The sequence below is a fragment of the Salmo salar genome, chromosome ssa14 (genome assembly GCF_905237065.1).
Source record: "Salmo salar chromosome ssa14, Ssal_v3.1, whole genome shotgun sequence".
Lineage (NCBI taxonomy): Eukaryota > Metazoa > Chordata > Actinopteri > Salmoniformes > Salmonidae > Salmo > Salmo salar.
Window position 1 is genome coordinate 68,999,825 of NC_059455.1, and position 27,256 is coordinate 69,027,080.

At 44.0% G+C, this 27,256-nt stretch overlaps 1 protein-coding gene across 2 annotated transcripts; it reads left to right on the plus strand.

Moving 5' to 3' along the window:
* LOC106570202 (metaxin-1) lies at window positions 1-25,762 on the plus strand. Of its 2 annotated transcripts, none has more exons than XM_014142281.2 (8): window positions 1-293; window positions 8,268-8,337; window positions 9,885-9,970; window positions 17,362-17,454; window positions 23,772-23,954; window positions 24,378-24,454; window positions 24,565-24,722; window positions 25,104-25,762. In XM_014142281.2, the coding sequence occupies exons 1-8, from the start codon at window positions 291-293 to the stop codon at window positions 25,325-25,327; spliced, it is 894 nt and encodes a 297-aa protein (XP_013997756.1). In that variant the 5' UTR covers window positions 1-290; the 3' UTR covers window positions 25,328-25,762. The 2 variants fall into 2 exon arrangements, with proteins under 2 accessions (XP_013997756.1, XP_013997755.1); XM_014142280.2 differs by having other exon boundaries at window positions 2-507.
* The last annotated feature ends 1,494 nt before the right edge of the window (window positions 25,763-27,256 follow it).

Sequence of the window (27,256 nt, forward strand, 5' to 3'; positions counted from 1 at the left end):
AACGGCCTCAGTGAACTACCGCTATCTTCATGTATTCACCATCTTTGTCATCCCTTCTTGTGCCTTCATCAAAGAGCGCATTGTTATATCTGCGCTTCATTCAACGTTGCTAAGGAAGTCCTGAGATTGTTGTCAGTGGTTACAGTGGCGCGAACGCCTTGATCACACCGACAGTGTTTAGGGTTTGGTACATTCATTTCCAATGGAACGCTGCTTGTGCCTTGCAGCATTGCAGAATCAGTGCGTTCTGTGTGGATTTCTCGAACGTATGCAGAGAAGGCTTGACCGAAATGGTAGTAGAATGTGAATGTTTAACTTTTATTGCCCACATCCAGATGATGCTGCGTACCATTTTGCACAATGACACTGTCGATGTTATCGAGGCGTTCGCAGCTTAGCTTCCGAGTGAAGGGTTAACAAATTAAGATGGCTGCCCCCTTGGAGTTGTACTGTTGGAAAGGCGATTGGGGTTTACCCTCAGTTGATACAGACTGTCTAACCGTTTTGGTAAGAAATACAATAGGTGATTACAATACGTAAATTATTATTCACCGTTACTGTCGTCGCATAAATAATTTCCCTTCAACACAAGGCAACAGAGGGTGAGGACTGAGGTGACCTAACTAGCTAGCTAACGGTTAGCTCCGCTTTGATGAATGACTGGAATGCACACTCATGTTAACAAGCTAACTAACTACATCATGTGTTATTGACAACTTGACATGCATTGAACCAACAATCCTAGGCTGGTCAATGATCGTCACGTTTCCATTATGTTAGCTCAGTTATAACATTTAGCTCAAATCCAGTAAAACATGCTCTTATTATTTAGCCAGGTAACGTTAACTAGTTGGATATGCAACTTGGTCAGGGAGCTCTGTCATTATAATTCTGGTTTATCAGCCAATTTCAGGTTTCTGGTTGCTTGCTTTTGACAAGTCAAGTGTGACATGACTAAAACGGCCTACTGTACTACTCTGTTGGACTATTGTGTTGAGAATTTCTAGTGCTGAATTTGATGACAGTTTGAATTAGCTACATGTCTTGGTATTAGCTAAAGCCAAGGAATGAGTAATGGCCTAAATTGTCAAAGGTTGTCAAACGCAAAACGCTTTCCATTCTGTTTTGCTAAACTGTCTGCTCAGACACCAATTTTATAATTTGCCTCCTGAAATTTTTTTTGTTAGGACTAAAATAAATGTGTAATTTATAGTGAGATTTTTTCTTCTTAAAGTGACTGATAAGTGGCCACTGCAATGTCCAGTCCACAATACGCATTCATTTGTGAAGTGAAACATTTACACTATTTACAATGGCAATAACTTTTAGTTTAGATTTCATTTACTACTTCTAACTAAACATACAATTCTCCGAGGTCATACACCCAAATATTTGTGGACAGATTAAACACTAGGCTATTTCATGACTTTAATTACCTGATGGTGTTTGAGATCTTTGACTGTAAGGAAAAGTGTCAATAATTTAACCGATTTAAGGGGTTAGCCTAGTGTTTGCTTTGTATTCGGCATAGGGTAATTAATATGCAGACTTCATTTAACTAACACACAATTGATGCTGATTTCGTTGTGAATGTTGGCGACTGGAAAGGGACCAGCTCTCACTTTAGCCCCCTTTTGTTGGTGTTATAGGGACTTGCTTTGAACCCTGGCTAGCCTGTTATTACTTGTCTTTGTTTTAATTTACCCAGCAAGGATTATTTCACTGTCCAGTGCAGCTGTCTAAACAGCATGCAGCCATCATCATCACCACCACCACCCAACTAGCGGAGTTCTAAGAAACTAGAGAAAAGCCAAGAAAGGGGAAGAGAACATAAATAAGCACACACTCTTCCCCCTGTATAATTTACAAAAAATTGTGTTTCCTGTGGAAAGATGCCCTGTTACCCCCTCCCCACACCCGCTGCTGACACATCTATAAAATCGAGCATTGACTAAAATACAGTAGAATAGAATACAGTATATACATATGAGATGAGTAAAGCCGTATGTAAATGTTATTTAAACATTTATTAAAGTGACTTGTGTTCCATTATTAAAGTGGCCAGTGATTCCAAGTCTATGTATATAGGGCAGCAGCTTCTAAGGTGCAGGGTTGCGTAACTGGGTGGAAGCCAGCTAGTGATGGCTATTTAACCATCTGATGGCCTTGAGATAGAAGCTGTTTTTTAGGCTCTCGGTCCAAGCTTTGATGCACCTTTACCGATCTCTGTGTGAAAGAACTTGACTGTCCTGCATAGAACCCTGACCTCAACCCCAACAAATACCTTTGGGATGAATTGGATCACCATCTGCGAGCCAGGCCTAATCGCCCAACATCAGTGCCCAACCTCACTAATGCTCTTGTGGCTGAATGGAAGCAAGTCCCCACAGCAATGTTCCAACATCTAGTGGAAAGCCTTCCCAGAAGTGTGTAGGCTGTTATAGCAGCAAATGCGGGAACCAACTGCATATTAATGCCCATGATTTTGGGATAAGAGTTATGAGAAGGTGTCCACATACTTTTGGTCATGTAGTGTAAGTTCCAACAAAATATGTGTAGACATGACTGGGAGCCACAAGGAAATGTCCTGCTGCCTGACAAAGGTCTCTGTCAATTACTGTGGCTCCCTACTTTGTCTGTATTTTTAGGGGATCTGAAACCCAAATGCTTGTTGAGGTTTCTCAATTTACATGATATGCACTGCACAATACTACCAGGCTCTTACTTTAAAGCTCCAATGCCGTCTATATAGCATAAACCATAGACTACCTCATCTCTCTCCCCATCTCAGGCAGGTGTTGGCATAATCGACAGTAGTTAAAACCATGTTAATGAACAATGTTCATTCCACAGCTTCTGTTTAATGACTTAGGCATACTAGGATAGTGCTCTAGACCTTAGTGTTTCTTTCGTGTCCCTCGAGCCAGACACACTTCAGCTGGCAAACCCAAGTAGCTTTTTTTCTGAAGGAAAGGGGATTTAAAGCGTCTGGCAAATCCCACAGTGGGAAGGAAACACTCCCATTATTTTTCCCGTGGCAGGGAAAAATGTAATGATTTTCATTCTCATCTGCAACAAAGTGGGGTCTCCATTACTAAACCCACACCCGAGGGGGATGAGGGTGGGGTTATGGTTTCTAACGTATGGTACAATGTCCTGAGCCCTCTCTTATTATAACTACAGTCACACACAGAGGCCATATGGGAGGGGTAAATGTGATTTTCTTGTATACACATCCGAGTATCAAGGTTGTCTTCATTCTGAGAGCTTAAAGTGGTCTAATAGCCATTTCACAAGCCGATATGAACTGTTCTGTGCTGACCTGGTTACGCTTAGGTTAGCTGCTTGAACCACGCTAGAAATTACGATGTAGGGTCAAAGACATATCCAAGCCAGACCAGCACAGTTCGGGTCAGCACGATAGCCTACCCTTTAGGCACTATGATAATTGAGCTACTCAAAGAGAGATGAGAGCTCTATAGGCCCAAACTGTCTACATTCAGACATTGGGAAATCTACTGTTTAGTTACTGTACTGACATGCTGAGAAAGTGACGTTTGGACTTCATCACACTCAGATTGAGGGAGGGAGGAATGTTCTGCTTAGCTGCTCTAAAGCTGCACAGCAGCCACTGTGGGGTTGGAGGCCACTTGGCAGTGTTATATGATCTGCCATGACAAGGCAGACAGGGCTTTATTTTGTCAGGCCACAGAATGAGTAATCTCATTCAGGTTTCACTTAAGATATTTTCCTAAGTCATGGGCCATTTTCTAAAGCTGTGTCAGTGTTGTCCTGCTCCAGTGAACCCACACATACTGAGCACAAAACACATCAAGGTATTAAGAACCATTGTTTGACAGCATGCATTCACAGTATCAACATCCAGGCCAGTTTACCTAATTTGACTTTCTAGCTACCTGTTTTTTTACTTGACAATAAACGTGTCTTGGTCAGGTGTAGGGTTGCAACAGTCTGGTAACTTACCTACAATTCCCAGGTTTTTAATCCTTTAACCAGGATTTCTAGATTCCAGGATTTTCCCAACCAGGATTTATGGAAAAACTGGGAATTTTGGGAAAGTCATTGATTTTGTTATTATTATCCAGGGATAGCCTTAACTTAACATGTGTAAATATTTGTATGAACATAACAAGATTCAACAACTGAGACATAAACTGAACAAGTTCCACAGACATGTGACTAACATAAATGGAATAATGTGTCCCTGAACCAAGGGGGTGTCAAAATCAAGCTGCATTAAGTACTGCAGTGCATCTCCTCCTCATGGACTCTACCAGATTTGCCAGTTCTTGCTGTGAGATGTTACCCCACTCTTCCACCAAGGCACCTGCAAGTTCCCGGACGTTTCTGGGGGGAATGGCCCTAGCCCTCCCCCTCCGATCCAACAGGTCCCAGACGTGCTCAATGGGATTGAGATCCGGGCTCTTCGCTGGCCATGGCAGAACACTGACATTCCTGTCTTGCTGGAAATCACGCACAGAACGAGCAGTATGGTTGGTGGCATTGTCATGCTGGAGGGTCATGTCAGGATGAGCCTGCAGGAAGGGTACTACATGAGGGAGGAGGACGCACAGCTTTGAGATTGCCTGCAATGACAACAAGCTCAGTCCGATGATGCTGTGACACACTGCCCCACACCATGACGGACCCTCCACCTCCAAATCGATCCCGCTCCAGAGTACAGGCCTCGGTGTAATGCTCATTCCTTTGACGATAAACGCGAATCCGACCATCAGCCCTGGTGAGACAAAACCTCGACTCGTCAGTGAAGAGCACTTTTTGCCAGTCCTGTCTGGTCCAGCGACGGTGGGTTTGTGCCCATAGGCGACGTTGTTGCTGGTGATGTCTGGTGAGGACCTGGCTTACAACAGGCCTACAAGCCCTCAGTCCAGCCTCTCTCAGCCTATTGCGGACAGTCTGCGCACTGATGGAGGGATTTTGCATTCCTGGTGTAACTCGGGCAGTTGTTGTTGCCATCTTGTAGCTGTCCCGCAGGTGTGATGTTCGGATGTACCGATCCTGTGCAGGTGTTGTTACATGTGGTCTGCCACTGCGAGGACGATCAGCTGTCCGTCCTGTCTCCCTGTAGCGCTGTCTTTGGCGTCTCACACTATGGACATTGCAATTAATTGCCCTGGCCACATCTGCAGTCCTCATGCCTCCTTGCAGCATGCCTAAGGCACATTCACACAGATGATCAGGGACCCTGGGCATCTTTCTTTTGGTGTTTTTCAGAGTCAGTAGAAAGGCCTCTTTTTAGTGTCCTAAGTTTTGTTTATGGTTCATGGAACAAGCATGGGAAACAGTGTTTAAACCCTTTACAATGAAGATCTGTGAAGTTATTTGGATTTTTACGAATTATCTTTGAGAGACAGGGTCCTGAAAAAGGGACATTTATTTTTTGCTGAGTTTAGTTCAGGCCCTCGTTTAAAAAATTTCCAGGATGGATTTCAAAATGATTGTGATATTTGGGCCAAGTTTAGGCTACAGCATACTTGGCTTGTATGTCCTTGTCAATGTTTGTTTAGTGTACTGTAGGTTCTTATTGCCCTCTATGTGAAATAGGCTATGCATTCCTCTCCATCCCTACGGACACGCAAAAAGGAAGATGATTTATAGAGCGCTCCGAGCGCCACAGAGTACCTCAATCCTCAGTGAAATTTGCCAACAGTCCCGCGGGTGAGGGTATCTGCGTTTTGTTTTTTAACTGCGGTTTCCTAGGGGTTTCAGAAAATGGGGGGTTTGAACCTCAGGAAGACGACTTAGGGGCTCGTCACCCCTCCTTTCCTTTCCTTTTCTTTCCCCTCCTACTCCTCCTACCACCACCACCCAGCTCGATTTTAAGTTAACCCCTGTAAGGGTGACTACTTTTAGCCTACTTTATGCCAAAGCGATGATTGACGTCTTTGTTTTCAATTAAACCCAGCTAGTTTGAGTCTAGGGAATATTGAATGTATCCCCTCTCAACTTTCAAGAGGCCTAGCCTATATGTAGACCTAATTTAGGGAGTGCAGGTTGGTTGTTTCATTTTGTTGGCCTGACGTCCTGGGGGTTTAACTTATAGTTGAGGTAAATGGAAAAATTTGGACACTTGCCCTGTCAGCATAATGCAAGTAATGTGCCCTTAAGGGTTTTGGAGCGCCGTAAGCTCCACTTCGTAAAGGTAGGATAATCCTGGATATCAAATTTTATTTGTCACATGCGCCGAATACAACAGGTGTAGATCTTACAGTGAAAAGCTTACTTACAAGCCCTAACTAACAATGCAGTTTAAAATTTAAAAAATACTTAAGAATTAAGAATAAGAATAATAAATAAAACTAACAAATAATTTAAGGAGCAGCAGTAAAATAACAATGGTGAGGCTATATACAGGGGGTACCGGTACAGAGTCAATGTGCAGGGGCACCGGCTATTCGAGGTAATATGTACATGTAGGTAGAGTTAAAGTGACTATGCAAAGATAATAACAGAGAATAGCAGCGGTGTAAAAGAGGGGGGCAATGCGAATAATCTGGGTAGCCATTTGATTAGATGTTCAGGAGTCTTACGGCTTGGGGGTAGCAGCTGTTTAGAAGCCTCTTGGACCTAGACTTGGTGCTCCGGTAGCGCTCGCCAGTCTATGACTAGGGTGGCTGGAGTCTTTGACAATTTTTAGGGCCTTCCTCTGACACTGCCTGGTATAGAGGTCCTGGATGGCAGGTAGCTTGGCCCCAGTGATGTACTGGGCCATTCGCACTACCCTCAGTAGTGCCTTGCGGTCAGAGACCGAGCAGTTGCCATACCAGGCAGGGATGCAACCAGTCAGGATGCTCTCGATGGTGCAGCTGTAGAACCTTTTGAGGATCTGAGGATCCATGCTAAATCTTTTCATTCTCCTGAGGGGGAATAGGTTTTGTCGTGCCCTCTTCACGACTGTCTTGGTGTGCTTGGACCATGTTAGTTTGTTGGTGATGTGGACGCCAAGGAACTTGAAGCTCTCAACCTGCTCCACTGCAGCCCCGTCGATGAGAATGGGGGCATGCTCGGTCCTCCTTTTCCTGTAGTCCACAATCATCTCCTTTGTCTTGATCACGTTGCGGGAGAGGTGGTTGTGCTGCCGCCACACGGCCAGGTCTCTGACCACCTCCCTATATGCTGTCTCGTCTTTGTCGGTGATCAGGCCTACTGCTGTTGTGTCATCGGCAAACTTAATGATGGTGTTGGAGTTGTGCCTGGCAGTGCAGTCATGAGTGAACATGGAGTACAGGAGGGGACTGAACATGCACCCCTGAGGGACCCCCGTGTTGAGGATCAGCGTGGCGGATGTGTTGTTACCTACCCTTACCACCTGGGGGTGGCCCGTCAGGAAGTCCAGGATCCAGTTGTAGAGGGAGGTGTTTAGTCCCAGGGTCCTTAGCTTATTGATGAACTTTGAGGGCACTATGGTGTTGAACGCTGAGCTGTAGTCAATTAATAGCATTCTCACATAGGTGTTCCTTTTGTCCAGGTGGGAAAGGGCAGTGTGGAGTGCAATAGAGATTGCATAATCTATGGATCTTTTAGGGCGGTATGCAAATTGGAGTGGGTCTAGTGTTTCTGGGATGATGGTGTTGATGTGAGCCATGACCAGCCTTTCAAAGCACTTCATGGCTACAGACGTGAGTGCTATGGGTCGGTAGTCATTTAGGAAGGTTATCTTAGTGTTCTTGGGCACAGGGACTATAGTGGTCTGCTTGAAACATGTTGGTATTACAGACTCAGACAGGGGAGGTTGAAAATGTCAGGATATTCTTGCCTTTTGAGTTTTCCTAACGAGATCTCTCGGTCTTTGAAGGAGCTGTTGTGTTATTTAAACACTCACTGACTTTTCAAGAAGGTAATGAGCTTTGTAATCTGGTATTTTGGCCGGAAAAGAGTCATTGCACCTCTCTTCAGTTCCAAAGACATGTAATTTCTTCAGTGCGATCTGGAAGAAGTGGTGGTCTTCTTGCTTGATTAGTTTCTCTGTGGTGAAAGAGGCATCTCGTAATAAAAAAGTACAAGGCACCAAAGTAATCCATAAGACTCCATTACTGTGGTCCTGTATGGCTTAGTTGGTAGAGCATGGCGCTTGCACAGCCAGGGTTCTGTGTTTGATTCCCGGGGCCACCAATATGTAAAATGCTTTGGATAAAAGCGTCTAATAAATGGCATTTATTATATTGAGTCATAAACTTTATTGGAAACTGTTTGCTCATCTGTTTCTCTGTCTTTCTTTCTCTCAGGCCTATGCCAAATTTGCTGGTGCTCCACTCAAAGTCCACAAGATCACCAACCCCTGGAGAAGCCCCACAGGTAATTCCAACCCAGAGCACGGCTATGTTCTGTTCTCACTAGTGATGGGGGGGATAAAAATCGATACATATTGCAATATTATTTTGGATGATATTATATTGATATTTTGACTTCAAGTATCAATTTGAAATGTTGTATTTCTTTGCTTGGTAGCTTGGCTAGCGCTAGTCAGCAGTACCTGCACCAAAACTCCAGTATTTTTCATCCTTTTCAACTTGTTCTCCATCTTCTTTTAAATAGTGAGCCAACAAGTTTTCAGCACTTTTATTTCCATGACTGATCAAAAGTCATTTTCTTATGCTATCTCGTCTCTCTGCAGCAGACACACACCGAGTGTCCAAAACATTAGGACACCTGCTCTTTCCATGACATAGACTGGACCAGGTGAAAGCTATGATCCCTTATTGATGTCACTTGTTAAGTCCCCTTCAATCAGTCTAAATGAAGGGGAGGAGACAGGTTAAAGAAGGATTTTTAAGCCTTGAGACAATTGAGACATGGATTGTGAATGTGTGCCATTCAGAGGGTGAATGGGCAAGACAAAGATTGAAATGCCTTTCAACAGGGTATGGTAGTAGGTGCCAGCTACACCGGTTTTAATGTGTCAATAACTGCAATGCTGCTGTTTTTCACGCTCAACAGTATCATGTGAGTATCAAGAATGGTCCACCACCCAAAGGACATCAGGCCAACTTGACACAACTGTGGGAAGCATTGGAGTCAACATGGGCCAACATCCCTGTGGAATGCTTTCGATACCGTTTAGAGTTCATGCCCTGACAAATTGAGACTGTTCTGAGGGCAAAAGGGTGTGCAAGTCAATATTATGAAGATGTTTCTAATGTTTTGTACACAGTGTATAGTGAGCAATATGTTTGGAACATCAAATCGCAATCGAATCGCAATACATATAGAATCGGGAGAATTGCAATTCTTATCTTATCGGCATCTAAGCATTGTGATATCGTAATGAGGTCCCTGGCAATTCCCAGCCCTAGTAGTCACCATGCCTTTTTGGGAATGACCTCCTCACTGAACTCAGTAAAGGGTCACAGGGTCACACATCACCTGACTCCCATAGCGTTACTTTACCGTCTGCGTTCACTCACCCTTAGGAACGAAGAAAGCGATGGTTTGATATATGAGAACAGGAAGCTCTTACTTTCCCCCTCTTCTCACTGGAGTAGAACAGGGGTCACAGGTTGTGTGGTAACAGTCAAAAGGTCAGCGAGCACCTGACGTTCTCATATCTCTCAGTACCACCTCCTTTGTATGCCAGCCCAGTTTTGCTGCACCCTCCTGGCTTCTTCACACCACAGGGGGTTCAGACGACTCTGAGGTCTTTAAGGTTACTGTCTGGATCATTGTTTTTTTGCATTCGCGCTACGCATTTCAGAAGATCGCTGTATCATATTAATGTGTTTCCTGAGATGTTAAACACTTTTCCACGCGTTGTGAGTGAGGTCTGATAATCTGCGCAGCGCGATTGCAATAAAGACGACCTTGATAGCGCCCTTTCGGCTGACTGCTCTGGTCCCTCGTTTCAGGTACCTTGCCGGCACTGAAGACCACGGAGGAAAGTACTCGTAGTCTTTCCAAACCCAGTAATATCATCATTCACCTTAGAAAACAGGTGAGTCCTATTCCCACTGTCTCTTCCTCTTCCCACAGGGGAGATGAATGGTAAACAGGTGAAAGACAACCTCCCCCTCCACCCCCCATCCTTTTGGAGAGGGAATATGTGGGTAATGATGTTCTGCCAAATTATGAGCTGTTCTATAGGAAACAGATGTGTCTTAATGTAACACTAAATGATTGAGACATTCTTAGTAACAAACAGGTGAGTGACATCCGGAGCCATTTGTAGATATCGTCATAGTCAGGAACTGATTTCCAATGTGTACTGCTTTTGGCCTCAAGATATATTCCCTTGCTTATAAATTCTGGGCATGCAGAATCAAGGCACAAATTAGTTTCACGAGGGTTTTCTTGAGCTCCGGTAACAACATGGTAATCTCTACAAGACATCCACATCTATAGTTGGGTTGGGCACTAGTTATTTAGTTGGTGCGTTCAAGTTAAATCGTCAGTACTCAGTGGTGGTTCACACTCTTGGATTTAAAGTTTACATTAAACAATTTTTTATTTGATATAACAATTTAACCAACCATATTAAGAAGTATGTTTAAGCAACTTAAAAAGGCACACTTTTGCATAAGTGCGAGGGGTCTTTCACTTCTGCCAAACTGATACAACTGGTATGCAAAAGGAAGACGGTAGGCAAAACTTGAGGTCCTTAAATATATTGCTGTCCAGGGACAGTGAGTCTTGGGGGTGGAGGTTAACTGGTTATGAGTTGTTGCATTGCATTTTATTGGTAGAAAGTCTTGGCATAGTGATTTACTAGGCTTAATTTAGTGTTTTAGGCTGGGTTATGAGCCTCTGGTGTAGAAATCTTGGCCATAAACTCTGCATAGATGGAAGGGGTCTCTCATAAAGTCACCAGAGGGGTATACTAAAAATCAGGATTAATAAATTAGCTAGCTTAATTGCCTTAATATTCCAAATAACCTTTTACAATTTAGAAAGATAAGCTTGAAATGGACTTGGTCTAATTGACTACAACAACCAAAAACACATCTAAGTTTAGCTTTCAGAAATCAATCAATAGTTGTTTCTGGTTGTTTATCAAATTAGTTGGCTAACTCATTGATCCTACTTTGTAGTATACCCCACAGGTTGAGCAACAGATGATTTGTTTAGCAGTGTTGTGGTAAAGCGTCTCCCATATTGCTTCGACCTTACAGATTGAGGGGTTAGGGCCAATGGCAACAGTCTTATTGGGGTCCGACACATAACAAAAAATACATTTTATTGGCGAACTGCATTAATATTGAATAGCCCCCGCGATATGCAACTTTTCAGGGAAGTTAGGAACCAATACACAGTCAGTTAGGAAAGCTAAGGCTAGCTTTTTCAAACAGAAATGTTCATCCTGTAGCACAAATTCCAAAAAGTTTTGTGACACTGTAAAGTCCATGGAGAATAAGTGCACCTCCTCCCAGCTGCCCACTGCACTGAGTCTCGGAAACACTGTCACCACCGATAAATCCACGATAATTGAGAATTTCAATAAACATTTTTCTACGGCTGGCCATGCTTTCCACCAGGCTACCCCAACCCTGGCCAACAGCTCTGCACCCCCCGCTGCAACTTGCCCAAGCCCCCCCTCTCCTTCACCCAAATCCAGATAGCTGATGTTCTGAAAGAGCTGCAAAATCTGGACCCCTACAAATCAGCTGGGCTAGACAATCTGGACCCTCTCTTTCTAAAATTATCCGCCGCAATTGTTGCAACCCCTATTACTAGCCTGTTCAACCTCTCTTTCCTATTGTCTAAGATCCCTAAGGATTGGAATGCTGCCGCGGTCATCCCACTCTTCAAAGGGGGAGACACTCTAGACCCAAACTCTTACAGCCTTGGTTTCTCAAATGACTGCCTCGCCTGGTTCACCAACTACTTCTCCGATAGAGTTGAGTGTGTCAAATCGGAGGGCCTGTTGTCCGGACCTCTGGCAGTCTCTATGGGGGTGCCACAGGGTTCAATTCTCAGGCCGACTCTTTTCTCTGTATATATCAATGATGTTGCTCTTGATGCTGGTAATTCTCTGATCCAGCTCTACGCAGACGACACCGTTCTGTATACTTTTGGCCCTTCTTTGGACACTGTGTTAACAAATGGGCTTCAATGCCATACAACACTCCTTCCGTGGCCTCCAACTGCTCTTAAATGCTAGTAAAATGTAATGCATGCTCTTCAACCGATCGCTACCCGCCCGCCCGACTAGCATCACTACTCTGGACGGTTCTGACTTAGAATATGTGGACAACTACAAATACCTAGGTGTCTGGTTAAACTGGAAACTTTCCTTCCAGACTCACATTAAGCATCTCCAATCCAAAATTAAATCTGGAATCGGCTTCCTATTTCGCAACAAAGCCGCTTCCACTCATGCTGCTAAACATACCCTCACGACGCCAGGACAGCGGAGTCAATCACCACCTTCCGGAGACACCTGAAACCCCACCTCTTCAAGGAATACCTGGGATAGGATAAAGTAATCCTTCTAACCCCCCCCTTAAAAGATTTAGATGCACTATTGTAAAGTGGTTGTTCCACTGGATATTATAGGTGAATGCACCAATTTGTAAGTCGCTCTGGATAAGAGCGTCTGCTAAATGACTAAAATGTAAAATGTAAAACTGCCTATCCTACCGATCCTTGGCTTCGGCAATGACATTTACAAAATAGACTACATCCAATTTGCTGAGTAGAATGTTGGAGGCTATCACAGTGCCATCCGTTTTGTCACCAAAGCCCCATATACTACCCACCACTGCGACCTGTATGCTCTCATTGGCTGGCCCTCGCTTCATATTCGTCGCCAAACCCACTGGCTCCAGGTCATCTATAAGTATTTGCTAGGTAAAGCCCTGCCTTATCTCAGCTCACTGGTCACCATAGCAACATCCACCCGTAGCACACGCTCCAGCAGGTATATTTCACTGGTCATCCCCAAAGCCAACACCTACTTTGGCCGCCTTTCCTTCCAGTTCTCTGCTGCCAATGACTGGAACAAATTGCAAAAATCACTGAAGCTGGAGTCTTATCTCTTTTACTAACTTTAAGCATCAGCTGTCAGAGCAGCTTACCGATCACTGCATCTGTACACAGCCCATCTGTAAATAGCCCACCCAACTACCTCATCCCCATGTTATTTATTTTTGCTCTTTTGCACCTCAGTATCCCTACTTGCACATCATCTTCTGAACATCTATCCCTCCAGTGTTAATGCTAAATTGTAATTATTTCGCCACTATGGCTATTTATTGCCTTACCTCCCTAATCTTACTACATTTGCACACACTGTATATAGATTTTTCTATTGTGTTATTGACTGTACGTTTGTTTGTGTAACTCTGTGTTGTTTTTGTCGAACTGTTTGCTTTATCTTGGCCAGGTCGCAGTTGTAAATGAGAACTTGTTCTCAACTGGCCTACCTGGTTAAATAATAATATAATAATACAGCTTTGCACACTGTTGGCATTCTCTCAACCAGCTTCACCTGGAATGTTTTTCCAACAGTCTTGGAGTTCCCACATATACTGAGCACTTGTTGGCTGCTTTTCCTTCATTCTGCGATCCAACTCATCCCAAACCATCTTAATTGGGTTGAGGTCGGGGGATTGTGGAGGCCAGGTCATCTGATACAGCACTCCAGCACTCTCCTTCTTGGTCAACTAGCCCTTACACAGCCTGAAGGTGTGTTGGGTCATTGTCCTGTTGAAAAACAAATGATAGTCCCCCTATGAGCAAACCAGATGGGATGGCGTATCGCTGCAGAATGCTCTGGTAGCCATGCTGGTTAAGTGTGCCTTGAACTCTAAATAAATCACAGACCGTGTCACCAGCAAAGCACCATCACACCACCTCCTACGTGCTTCACAGTGGGAACCTCACATGCAGAGATCATCCGTTCACCTACTCTGCGTCTCACAAAGACACAGTGGTTGGAATCAAAAATCTCAAATTTGGACTCATTAGACCAAAGGACAGATCTCCACCAGTCTAATGTCCATTGCTCGTGTTTCTTGGCCCAAGCAAGTCTCTTCTTCTTATTGGTGTCCTTTAGTAGTGGTTTCTTTGCAGCAATTCAACCATGAGGGCCTGATTCACACAGTCTCCTCTGAACAGTTGATGATGAGATGTGTTTGCACCTCACAGAGTTCAAGTAGCAATCTAAGGTGCAATTAATTGCCGATTTCTGAGGATGGTAACTCTAATGTACTTATCCTCTGCAGCAGCGGTAACTCTGGGTCTTCCTTTCCTGTGGCGGTCCTCATGAGCCAGTTTCATCATAGTGCTTGATGTTTTTTTTTCGACTGCACTTGAAGAAACTGACAAAGTTCTTGAATTGTTCCGGATTGACTGTAATGACAAACTGTCATTTCTCTTTGCTTATTTGAGCTGTTCTTGCCATAATATGGACTTAGCCATATTTGGTAAAATACCATCTTCTGTATACCACCCCTACCTTGTCACAACACAACTGATTGGCTCAAACGCATTAAGAAGGAAAGAAATTCTACAAATTGAAATGCATTCCAGGTGACTACCTCATGAAGCTGGTTGAGAGAATGCCAAGAGTGTGCAAAGCTGTCAAGGCAAAGGGTGGCCACTTTGAAGAATCTCAAATATAAAATTTACTGCTCAAAAAAATAAAGGGAACACTTAAACAACACATCCTAGATCTGAATGAAAGAAATAATCTTATTAAATACTTTTTTCTTTACATAGTTGAATGTGCTGACAACAAAATCACACAAAAATAATCAATGGAAATCCAATTTATCAACCCATGGAGGTCTGGATTTGGAGTCACACTCAAAATTAAAGTGGAAAACCACACTACAGGCTGATCCAACTTTGATGTAATGTCCTTAAAACAAGTCAAAATGAGGCTCAGTAGTGTGTGTGGCCTCCACATGCCTGTATAACCTCCCTACAATGCCTGGGCATGCTCCTGATGAGGTGGCGGATGGTCTCCTGAAGGATCTCCTCCCAGACCTGGACTAAAGCATCCGCCAACTCCTGGACAGTCTGTGGTGCAACGTGGCGTTGGTGGATGGAGCGAGACATGATGTCCCAGATGTGCTCAATTGGATTCATGTCTGGGGAACGGGCGGGCCAGTCCATAGCATCAATGCCTTCCTCTTGCAGGAACTGCTGACACACTCCAGCCACATGAGATCTAGCATTGTCTTGCATTAGGAGGAACCCAGGGCCAACCGCACCAGCATATGGTCTCACAAGGGGTCTGAGGATCTCATCTCGGTACCTAATGGCAGTCAGGCTAACTCTTGCGAGCACATGGAGGGCAGTGCGGCCTCCCAAAGAAATTCCACCCCACACCATGACTGACCCACCGCCAAACCGGTCATGCTGGAGGATGTTGCAGGCAGCAGAACGTTCTCCACGGCGTCTCCAGACTCTGTCACGTCTGTCACGTGCTCAGTGTGAACCTGCTTTCATCTGTGAAGAGCACAGGGGGCCAGTGGCGAATTTGCCAATCTTGGTGTTCTCTGGCAAACGCCAAACGTCCTGCACGGTGTTGGGCTGTAAGCACAACCCCCACCTGTGGACGTCGGGCCCTCATACCACCCTCATGGAGTCTGTTTCTGACCATTTGAGCAGACACATGCACATTTGTGGCCTGCTGGAGGTCATTTTGCAGGGCTCTGGCAGTGCTCCTCCTGCTCCTCCTTGCACAAAGACGGAGGTAGCAGTCCTGCTGCTGGCTTGTTGCCCTCCTACGGCCTCCTCCACGTCTCCTGATGTACTGGCCTGTCTCCTGGTAGCGCCTCCATGCTCTGGACACTACGCTGACAGACACAGCAAACCTTCTTCCCACAGCTCGCATTGATGTGCCATCCTGGATGAGCTGCACTACCTGAGCCACTTGTGTGGGTTGTAGACTCCGTCTCATGCTACCACTAGAGTGAAAGCACCGCCAGCATTCAAAAGTGACCAAAACATCAGCCAGGAAGCATAGGAACTGAGAAGTGGTCTGTGGTCACCACCTGCAGAACCACTCCTTTATTGGGTTGTGTCTTGCTAATTGCCTATAATTTCCACCTGTTGTCTATTCCATTTGCACAACAGCATGTGAAATTTATTGTCAATCCGTGTTGCTTCCTAAGTGGACAGTTTTATTTCACAGAAGTGTGATTGACTTGGAGTTACATTGTGTTGTTTAACTGTTCCCTTTATTTTTTTGAGCAGTGTATATATTTTGAATTGTTTTAACACTTTTTGGGGGGGGTTACTTACTACATGATTCCATATGTGTTGTATGTCTTCAGTATTATTCTACAATGTAGAAAATAGTAAAAATAAAGAAAAACTATTGAATGAGTGTCCAAACTTTTGACTGGTACTGTATATGTATGTATGTATATGTATATGTGTATATATATATATATATATATATATATATATATATATATATATGCAACAATTAAGATTTTACTAAGTTACAGTTCATATAAGGAAATCCATCTATTTAAATAAATTCATTAGGCCCAAATCTACGGATTTCACATGACTGGGCAGGGGTGCAGCCATGGTTGGGCCTGAGAGGGCATAGGCCCACCCACTGGGGAGCCAGGCCCAGCCAATCAGAATTAGTTTTTCCCCCACAAAGGGCTTTATTACAGACAGAAATACTCCTCAGTTTCATCAGCTGACCGGGTGGCTGATCTCAGACAATTCGTCAGGTGAAGAAGACGGATGTGGAGGGCCTCGGCTGGCGTGGTTACATGTGGTCTGCGGTTTTTAGTCCGGTTGGATGTAATGCCAAAATCTCTAAAATTATGTTGGAGGTGGCTTATGGTAGAGAATTGAACATTCAATTCTCTGGCAGCCGCTCTGGTGGATTTTCCTGCAGTCAGCATTCCAATTGAATACTCCCTCAACTTGAGACATCTGTGGCATTGTGTTGTGTGACTTGTGTGACAAAGCTGCACATTTTAGAGTGGCCTTTTATTGTCTCCAACACAAGGTGCACCTGTGTAATGATCATGCTTTTTAATCAGCTTCTTGATGTGCCACACCTGTCAGGTAGATGGATTATCTTGGCAAAGGAGAAATGCTCACTAACAGGGATGTAAACAAATGTTGTGCACAAAATTAGATAAATAAGCATTTTGTGCGTATGGAACATTTCAGGGTTCTTTCATTTCAGCTCATGAAACATGAGACCACCACTTTACATGTTGCGTTTATGTTTTGGTTCAGTATAGATTCCTCTCTGTGCTTTGTAAAGGTCTTTTCACCGGAACTTTTGCTATGCCTGCCTGTTTTCCTGGTGAATTCTATTGACTATTTTGTAAGGGCATCCATACTCTCATCTAGGACCTGATATCCCATATCTAAACTAAGTGACTGACTGTCCTTGTCTTTCAGAAATACAACGCTGACTATGACCTCTCAGCCAAGGAAGGGGCGGACACTCTGGCCTTTGTGTCACTACTGGAGGAGAAACTGCTGCCCGCATTGGTGAGATAACGTCTGCATGTGGAGAGGGCGAGGGAAGGCCGGAGGAAAGAGATGACAGTTTGTTTTTCTCTCTTCACATATCGTAGAACATAGAAAAAGAAAGGGAAAGTGAGATGAAAAGAGGGGTAATGGGTGGATATGGTTTAGCAGATCAGGGGCATGGGGTCAACACACACCCACACACACACACACACACACACAAATAACCATACCCACATCTTAACATTCCCATTATCGCCTTTCTATGGTGGTTGAGGATGATCCAAACAATATCAAAGGTCTCGGCTCTTTCAGTCTGTGCCAGGGGGAGGAGTTGGAGTTACCCCTGTGGATTCAGGAATGCTTGCAAGTCATTGAAAAGGGAAAATTCTGTCTGACACCGTACCCAAACCGGGTGCATGTGTTCGTCCACCCGCCATCGTGCGCAAATTGATTTTGTCCCCCCCACACCAAACGTGATCACGACACGCAGGTTGAAATATCAAAACAAACTCTGAACCAATTATATTAATTTGGGGACAGGCCGAAAAGCATTAAACATTTATGCCAATTTAGCTAGCTAGCTTGCAGTTGCTAGCTAATTTGTCCTATTTACCTAGCTTGCTGTTGCTAGCTAATTTGTCCTGGGATATAAACGTTGAGTTGTTATTTTACCTGAAATGCACAAGGCCCTCTACTCAGAAAATTATTCCACACATAAAACAGTCAACCAAATCGTTTCTAGTCATCTCTCCTCCTTCCAGGCTTTTTCTTCTTTGGACTTTATATGGCGATTGGCATCTAACTTTCATAGTATTACCACGACGACGACCGACCTCAGTTCGTCTTTCAATCACCCACGTGGGTATAACCAATGAGGAGATGGCACGTGGGTATCTGCTTCTATAAACCAATGAGGAGATGGGAGAGGCAGAACTTGCTCAGCGTCACAAATAGAACTGACTTCTATTTTAGCGCCTGGCAATGCAGATGCTCGTTGGCGCGCGCAATGATTTGAATAACATGTATGTGTACATTTATTTTGCGACGCGAGCGGTGTGGTCAGCATGTGACCCACTCCTAATAAATATCACCTTGTTTTTAAATGCTTTCACCTGGCATGACCTTCAGTGGGCAAGGTTAAATGCCAGGTTCTGTCTTGGTAATGCAATTGCTCTCTTAATATTACAAGAAAAGTAAGCTATTGTGAAATATGCTTTAGAACTGTGAAATAATAGATTTCTACTCAGCGTAATGTTGAAGGGAAAGTAGGTATTCATCGTCGAAGCTTAAGTGAGCATTGATTAGCAGCGATAGTACCCAGCTCTATGGTAATGTACCAATTTTCATTCTAGCATATGTGTGCAGCAAAGTATTTGACATGTATTCTTAGTAGTAGGCTAATATGGACATTGGAACATGGCTCAGGGACAGTGATTGAGCAAGACAGGCTTGCCTGTGTTTACTGTTTGGGCCCTGCAGAGAATCCTCATAAGTTTACTGTGCCCAACCTGTGCTGCATTTCCTGTATAAAAGTGTCTGGCTTCCTGTGTAAAACAAAACCCAAAGGTGATAAAGAAACAGTCGACAGACGTTGTGTCTCTGGGGGGGAAGGAGATGCGTCTGGAAACAAGCGGAAGAGTCTCAAGTACCTTTGACCATACCTGGGGTGACCCCTTGCATGTGCACTGAGCCCCTGGGAATAGAGCAGCAGTGTGGCTTTACTATTAGGAAAATGGCACCCCAAGATGGTCAGCTTAAATACCGTTGTGCCCCTGGTTAAATCGCATGCATTATGTCATGAAACATCCAGATTTCAAAATTGGAGTCCTAGCCATTGATACTATTTTCAACAATAGGATCAACTGTTTCCCATATTGGAAAGTCAGGGTGGTCCTGTCCTATTAATTCTGTCTGGTATTGGGAGTTGACCTTTTGATAACCTATAGTTTTGACAAGGTTAGGAACTACTCTGGAACACGCACGTTTGTCCACCTTGAAAAGGTCACAGGTGTGCTTTGAAAAAAGGTGCATTTGATCTTCATTGTTGTGTGTTGGATCTATGACGTGCCTTTTGATCATTTGTTGTAGTTGCTCTAGCAGTACTTTATGGTCGCAATCTATGGTACCTGCCACTTCTGTTCTCCTCCATCCATTTACAGTGCTTTCAGAAAGTATTCATACCCCCTTGACTTATTCCACATTTTGTTGTTACAGCCTGAATTCAAAATTGATCAAATATTTTTTTTCTACACACAGTACCCCATAATGACAATGAAAACATGTTTTTAGAAACGTTTGCAAATTTATTGAAAATGAAATACACTACATGACCAAAAGTATGTGGAGCCCTGCTTATCGAACATCCTCATTCCAAAATCATGGGCATTAATATGGAGTTGGTGCCCCTTTTTGCTGATATAACAGCCTCCACTCTTCTGGGAAGGCTTTCCGCTAGATGTTGGAACATTGCTGTGGGGACTTGCATCCATTCAGCCATGAGCATTAGTGAGGTCGGGCACTGATGTTGGGCGATTAGGCTTGGCACGCAGTTGGCCTTCCAATTAATCCCAAAGATGTTCGACAAATCATTTCTGTATGGACATGGCTTTGTGCACAGGGCCTTCCCTAAACTGTTGCCACAAATCACAGAATCGTCTTGAATGTCATTGTATGCTGTAGCTTTAAGATTTCCCTTCACTGGTCCTAAGGGGCCTAGCACAAACCATGAAAAACAGCCTCAGACCATTATTCCTCCTCCACCAAACTTTACAGTTGGCACTATGCATTCAGGCAGGTAGTGTTCCCCTGGCATCCGTTAAACCCATATTCGACCGTCGGACTGCCAGATGGTGAAGCGTTATTAATCACTCCAGAGAACGCGTTTCCACTGCTCCAGAGTCCAAAGGCGAAGAGCTTTACACCACTCCAGGCGACGCTTGGCGTTGCACGTGGTGATATTAGGCTTGTGTGCGGCTGTCCGGCCATGGAAACCCATGTCATAAAGCTCCCAACCAACAGTTATTGTACTGATGTTGCTTCCAGAGGCAGTTTGGAACTCGGTAGTGAGTGTTTCAACCGAGGACAGACAAGTTTTACTCGCTTCAGCACTGCAGTCTCATTCTTTGAGCTTGTGTGGCCTACCACTTTGTGGCTGAGCTGTTGTTGCTTCTAGATGTTTCCACTTCATAATAACAGCACTTATAGTTGACCGGGGAGCTCTATTAGGGAAGAAATTCGACAAACTGACTTGTTGAAAAGGTGGCATCCTATGACCGTGCCATGTTGAAAGTCACTGAGATCTTTAGTAAGGCCATTCTACTGCCTATGTTTGTCTATGGAGATTGCATGGCGGTGTGCTCAATTTTATAGACCTGTCAGCAGCAGGTGTGGCTGCATTAACCAAATCCATTAATTTAAAGGGGTGTCCACATATGTTTTTGTATATATAGTGTATCTCATTTTACATAAGTATTCACACTCCTGAGTCAATACATGTTAGGATCACCTTTGGCAGTGATTAAAGCTGCAAGTCTTTCTGGGTAAGTCTCTAAGAGCTTTGTACACCTGAATTGTACAACATTTGCCCATTTTTATTATATTCTAAATTCTTTAAGTTCTATCAAATTGGTTGTTGATCATTGCTAGACAACCACTTTCAAGTCTTGCAATAGATTCAAGCAGATTTAAGTCAAAACTGTAACTCGACCATTCAGGAACATTCACTGTCTTCTTTGTAAGCAACTCCAGTGTAGATTTGGCCTTGTCTTTTAGGTTATTGTAATGCTGAAATGTGAATTAATCTCCGAGTGTCCGGTGGAAAGCAGACTTAACCAGGTTTTACTCAAGGATTTTGCCTGTGCTTAGCTCCATTCCATAATTTTTTTTATCCTGGAAAAACTCCCCGGTCCTTAACGATTACAAGCATAACCATAACATGATCCAGCCATCACTATGCTTGAAAATATGGGAAGTAGTAATCAGTAATGTATTGTATTGGATTTGCCCCAAACATAACACTTTGTATTCAGGACAAAAAGTGAAATGCTTTGCCACATTTTTTTGCAGTATTACTTTAGTGCCTTGTTGAAAACAGGATGCATGTTTTGAAATATTTGTTTTCTGTACAGGCTTCCTCCTTTTCACTCTATCAATTAGGTTAGTATTGTGGAGTAACTACAATGTTGTTGTTGTTCTATCCTATCACAGCTACTAAACTGTGGTAGGAAGGACACCTGTATCTTTGTAGTGACTGGGTGTATTGATGCACCATCCAAAGTGTAATTAATAACTTCACCATGCTCAAAGGGATATTCAATGTCTGCTTTTTTTATTTGTACCCATCTACCAATAGGTGCCCTTCTTTGTGAGGCATTGGAAAACCTTCCTGGTCTTTGTGGTTGAATCTGTGTTTGAAATTCACTGTTCAACTGAGGGATGATAATTGTATGTGTGGGTGACAGAGATGAGGTAGTCATTCACAAATCATGTTAAACACTATTATTGCACATAGTCTATGCAACTTATTATGTGACTTGTTAAGCACATTTTTACTCCTGAATGTACACTGCTCAAAAAAATAAAGGGAACACTAAAATAACACATCCTAGATCTGAATGAATGAAATAATCTTATTAAATACTTTTTTCTTTACATAGTTGAATGTGCTGACAACAAAATCACACTAAAATATTCAATGGAAATCCAATTTATCAACCCATGAAGGTCTGGATTTGGAGTCACACTCAAAATTAAAGTGGAAAACCACACTACAGGCTGATCCAACTTTGATGTAATGTCCTTAAAACAAGTCAAAATGAGGCTCAGTAGTGTGTGTGGCCTCCACGTGCCAGTATGACCTCCCTACAACGCCTGGGCATGCTCCTGATGAGGTGGCGGATGGTCTCCTGAGGGATCTCCGAGACCTGGACTAAAGCATCAGCCAACTCCTGGACAGTCTGTGGTGCAACGTGGCGTTGGTGGATGGAGCGAGACAGGATGTCCCAGATGTGCTCAATTGGATTCAGGTCTGGGGAACGGGCGGGCCAGTCCATAGCATCAATGCCCAGGACCAACCGCACCAGCATATGGTCTCACAAGGGGTCTGAGGATCTCATCTCGGTACCTAATGTCAGTCAGGCTACCTCTGGCGAGCACATGGAGGGCTGTGCGGCCCCCCAAAGAAATGCCACCCCACACCATGACTGACCCACCGCCAAACCGGTCATGCTGGAGGATGTTGCAGGCAGCAGAACGTTCTCCATGGTGTCTCCAGACTCTGTCACGTCTGTCACGTGCTCAGTGTGAACCTGCTTTCATCTGTGAAGAGCACAGGGCGCCAGTGGCGAATTTGCCACTCTTGGTGTTCTCTGGCAAATGCCAAACGTCCTGCACGGTGTTGGGCTGTAAGCACAACCCCCACCTGTGGACGTCGGGCCCTCATACCACCCTCATGGAGTCTGTTTCTGACCGTTTGAGCAGACACATGCACATTTGTGGCCTGCTGGAGGTCATTTTGCAGGGCTCTGGCAGTGCTCCTCCTGCTCCTCCTTGCACAAAGGCGGAGGTAGCGGTCCTGCTGCTGGGTTGTTGCCCTGCTACGGCCTCCTCCACGTCTCCTGATGTACTGGCCTGTCTCCTGGTATCGCCTCCATGCTCTGGACACTACGCTGACAGACACAGCAAACCTTCTTGCCACAGCTCGCATTGATGTGCCATCCTGGATGAGCTGCACTACCTGAGCCACTTGTGTGGGTTGTAGACTCCGTCTCATGCTACCACTAGAGTGAAAGCACCGCCAGCATTCAAAAGTGACCAAAACATCAGCCAGGAAGCATAGGAACTGAGAAGTGGTCTGTGGTCACCACCTGCAGAACCACTCCTTTATTGGGGGTGTCTTGCTAATTGCCTATAATTTCCACCTGTTGTCTATTCCATTTGCACAACAGCATGTGACATTTATTGTCAATCAGTGTTGCTTCCTAAGTGGACAGTTTGATTTCACAGAAGTGTGATTGACTTGGAGTTACATTGTGTTGTTTAAGTGTTCCCTTTATTTTTTTGAGCAGTGTATTTAGGCTTGCCATTACAAAGAGGTTGAATACTTATTGACTCAAGACATTTCAGCTTTTCATTGTTAATTAATTTGTTAAAATGTTTTTAAATTTTTTTTACTGATTTCACTTTGACATTATGGGCTATTGTGTGTAGGCAAGTAACAAAAAATCTCAATCAATTTTAAATTCAGGCTAAAAAAGTCCAGGGGTATGAATACTTTCTGAAGGCACTGTATGTGTCTGTCCCTGCCTTTCTCTGTCTCTCTCCATCTCCCTCCTCAGATCTACACACTGTGGGTGGACTCAAAAAACTATGTGGACGTGACACGGCGCTGGTACGCCGAGAACATCCCCTTCCCACTCAACTTCCTGCTGCCCAACCGCATTCACAACCAGCAACTGGAAAGGCTGAGGCTGGTGAGGGGAGACCCCACACTGGAGCCTGGGGAGCAGCTGGAGAAGGAGGTGAGGAGGAACGGTTGAGGGTGAGAAAGACATATTATGGAAGAAGATAAGAGAGTGTGAATTGACGCAATGGGATTCGGCAAATGGGCAGGTAGCAGGTGGAGGGATGAGATAGAAGGCAGCTAGCTATTACTATAGAGAGGCCCTTTATCTCCATGGTAAAGGGGGTATTGTTTTTTTATGCTATACTTTGACTCTAACTTTGGATGGGCAACTCCGGTCCTTGGCAGAGTTGCCCATCCCTGGTTTAACTGTACACACAACAATGTTCTGGCTTCGTTGAAGGATAGTTCATAAATAAGCCCCATGGGCACTTGCTCGCTGACTACCTTTTTCATGAATGCAGATACAGCTGTTTAGGCTGTGAATGCCTCTGTGTGTCCATGCTGATGGTTGTCTGGGGGCTTTGCATCTTCTCCACAGCTCTACCATGATGCGCTAGAGTGCATGACCCTGCTCTCTCAACGGCTGGGCTCACACAAGTTCTTCTTCGGGGATTCGTAAGTGGCTGCTGTGTGCAAACTGCAAACAAATTGCATGTATAACACGTTTGCCACACTGTCTTTCATATGAGTGTGTGTATACTGTCATTTGTGGATTGTCTCCACAGCCCATCCTCTTTGGATGCCTATGTGTTTGGTCACCTAGCCCCCCTGCTGAAGGTGAAGCTGCCCAATGGGAAACTCCAGCAACACCTCAACTCCCTGGACAACCTGCGGCACTACTGCACCAACATCCTCATCCTCTATTTCCCCTCAGAGGGCGGAGGTAAGTTCCCTGGAGGACTATTTCTCAACTCCGGGCCTCGAGCAGTACCCCCAACCGTACACACATTTGTTGTAGCACAGGACAAACACACATGATTCAACTAGTCAAGTGGATGATTGGTTGACTGGTTGATTCAGGTGTGCTTGTCTGTGGCTACAACAAAAGTTGTACTGTTTGGGATACTCGAAAACCAGAGTTTAAAAATGCTGATCTTGAGTGCCTAGTCTAGCAGTCTGATACTCAATTCCAAAACACTTTAAACTCTAACTGTATTGAGAACTGTATTGAGAATTTATTGCTAAAATGTTAGGTCCACTGTGTGCAGAGACTTCATGCTTTCTGCTCTTTGACTCTCATCCTGTTTTTTCTTCTCTGTTTTAGAGCCACCCATTCGCAAGGTGTCAGTCCATTCGGACAGTAGTGACTTTGACAGCGAGCCCCATAAACGACGCAAGCAAATCCTGTCGGTCCTGTTCGCCATGGGCTCGATGCTGGGCTACGCCATTTTGATGGGGATCGTCAGCATCCAGCACATCCGACCGCAGGCAGCGCTAGTGGGACCCCGCCACATCGAAGAGGGAGGCGAGGAAGAGGAAGATGAATGAGCAGTACTGGCTCGGTGTAGGACCAGATAGGAGGTGTTGTGAGGGGAAAATGGACAATCTGACTTATTCTGTGCATATTGACGGAGAATAGAGGAACAGGAATTACGTTCCTCAAAAATCTCAATCTCTCACTATGCACGATAATCCTCTGTCAGTTCAGACCACTTCTAGGCATCCACAAACAGGCCTGTTTTTGGTGCTTGATTTTTGTTTTCTCGACATCCCAGGAAGGCATACCTTTTCTTGTCTCAGAATCTTCAAGAACGCTTTAATTTAATTCAAGAATGGTATGCCTTTCGTTTTTTCAGGTTTATTTCTTTCAGGTAGAGGTTATGAGGGTTGAGCCACTTTCTGAAATGTTTTGTCAGGTTTCACTTACACAAACAGAATTTTGACTTGATTTCAGGTCATTAAAAGTAAAAATGCTGAACCATCTGTCACAAGGTGTTTGTTGTATGTTTGCCAACATTCCAGTTTCTCCGAGCTTCAAATATGTTACCCTACCCCTAAAATCACAATGGAAAACATAGACAGAATTATACAGTACAGCACATATATTAACTGGAAGTTATTTAAATTGCTTGATCTTTCCAAGAATGGGAAGGAGACAGACTTTAGGTTAACACAGGGAAGGTTTCTGTCACAACAGAAAAAAAACACATTTATACACTGAACAAAAATATAAATGCAACATGAAACAATTTCAAAGAGTTTACTGAGTTACAGTTCATATAAGGAAATCAGTCAATTGATATAAATTGATTAGCCCCTAATCTATGGATTTCAAATGACTGAGAAGGGGCATAGCCTAGCCAATCAGAATTTGTTTTTCCCCTCAAAAGGGCTTTATTACAGACAGCTGATGAAACTGTGGGTTTGCAAAACCAAAGAATTGCTGCACAAACTGTCAGAAACCATCTCAGGGAAGCTCATCTGTGTGCTCGTCGTCCTCACCAGGGTCTTGACCTGACTGCAGTTCAGTGTCGAAACAGACTTCAGTGGGCAAATGCTCACCTTTGATGTCCTATGGAGAAGTGGGCTCTTCACAAATGAATCCCGGTTTCAACTGTACTGGGCAGATAGCAGACAGTGTGTATGACGTTGTGTGGGCGAGCAGTTTGCTGATGTCAACTTCGTGTACCATGTACCCCATGGTGGCAGTGGAGTTATGGTATGGGCAGGCATAAGCTATGGACAACGAACACAATTGCATTTTCTCAATGGCAATTTGAATCCACAGAAATACAATGATGAGATCCTTAGGCCCATTTTTTTAAAGGTATCTGACAAACAGATGCATATCTGTATTCCCAGTCATGTGAAATCCATAGATTTAGCTCCTAGTGAATTAATTTAAATTGACTGATTTCCTCATATGAACTGTAACTCTGTCAAATCTTTGACATTGTTGCATGTTGCGTTTTATATGTTTGTTAGAAATGCTTTGTGGAGACAATATATACTTATCTGAATGTTATGTTATGTTACACCCTCCTGAACACGCCCTGGTTCTTACGCTGAGGTTGAACTGAAGCATATAAACAGGGAAATACACACAGTACACTCAATAATATGCTGAAAAATGGCTCCAACTGACAATGTTTGTGTGTTCTATGAGCTCCACTTCAGGCAACTACTACAAGGAGGGAGATATTATTTTCACCATATGTTTTGTCTCCGCATTAGTCTTTTGACCTGTGTGTTGTCATTGTGTACAGTGTAGGCCAAAACATTGCCAATGAGACACAACATATGGATGAAATCAAACTAATTGTACTTTAGTTTAAACAGTCTCAATAATCAATCTACAACCACATTATTTCAGAAAAGAAAACTATAACTTGAAGGCAAAAGCCCAGAGCCATGACATAATCTCAGCAGTGGTACTTGAACCAAAAAACAAGTTTTCAGAAATACATAAGATAATTC

Bases quoted from the DNA above. Each gene is read 5' to 3' on its own strand.
- LOC106570202 (XM_014142280.2), top strand. From the start codon at position 427: ATGGCTGCCCCCTTGGAGTTGTACTGTTGGAAAGGCGATTGGGGTTTA. The intron at 9,971-17,361 runs GTGAGTCCTATT...CTTGTCTTTCAG, and splicing joins TCATTCACCTTAGAAAACAG to AAATACAACGCTGACTATGA. The intron at 17,455-23,771 runs GTGAGATAACGT...CTCCCTCCTCAG, and splicing joins AGAAACTGCTGCCCGCATTG to ATCTACACACTGTGGGTGGA.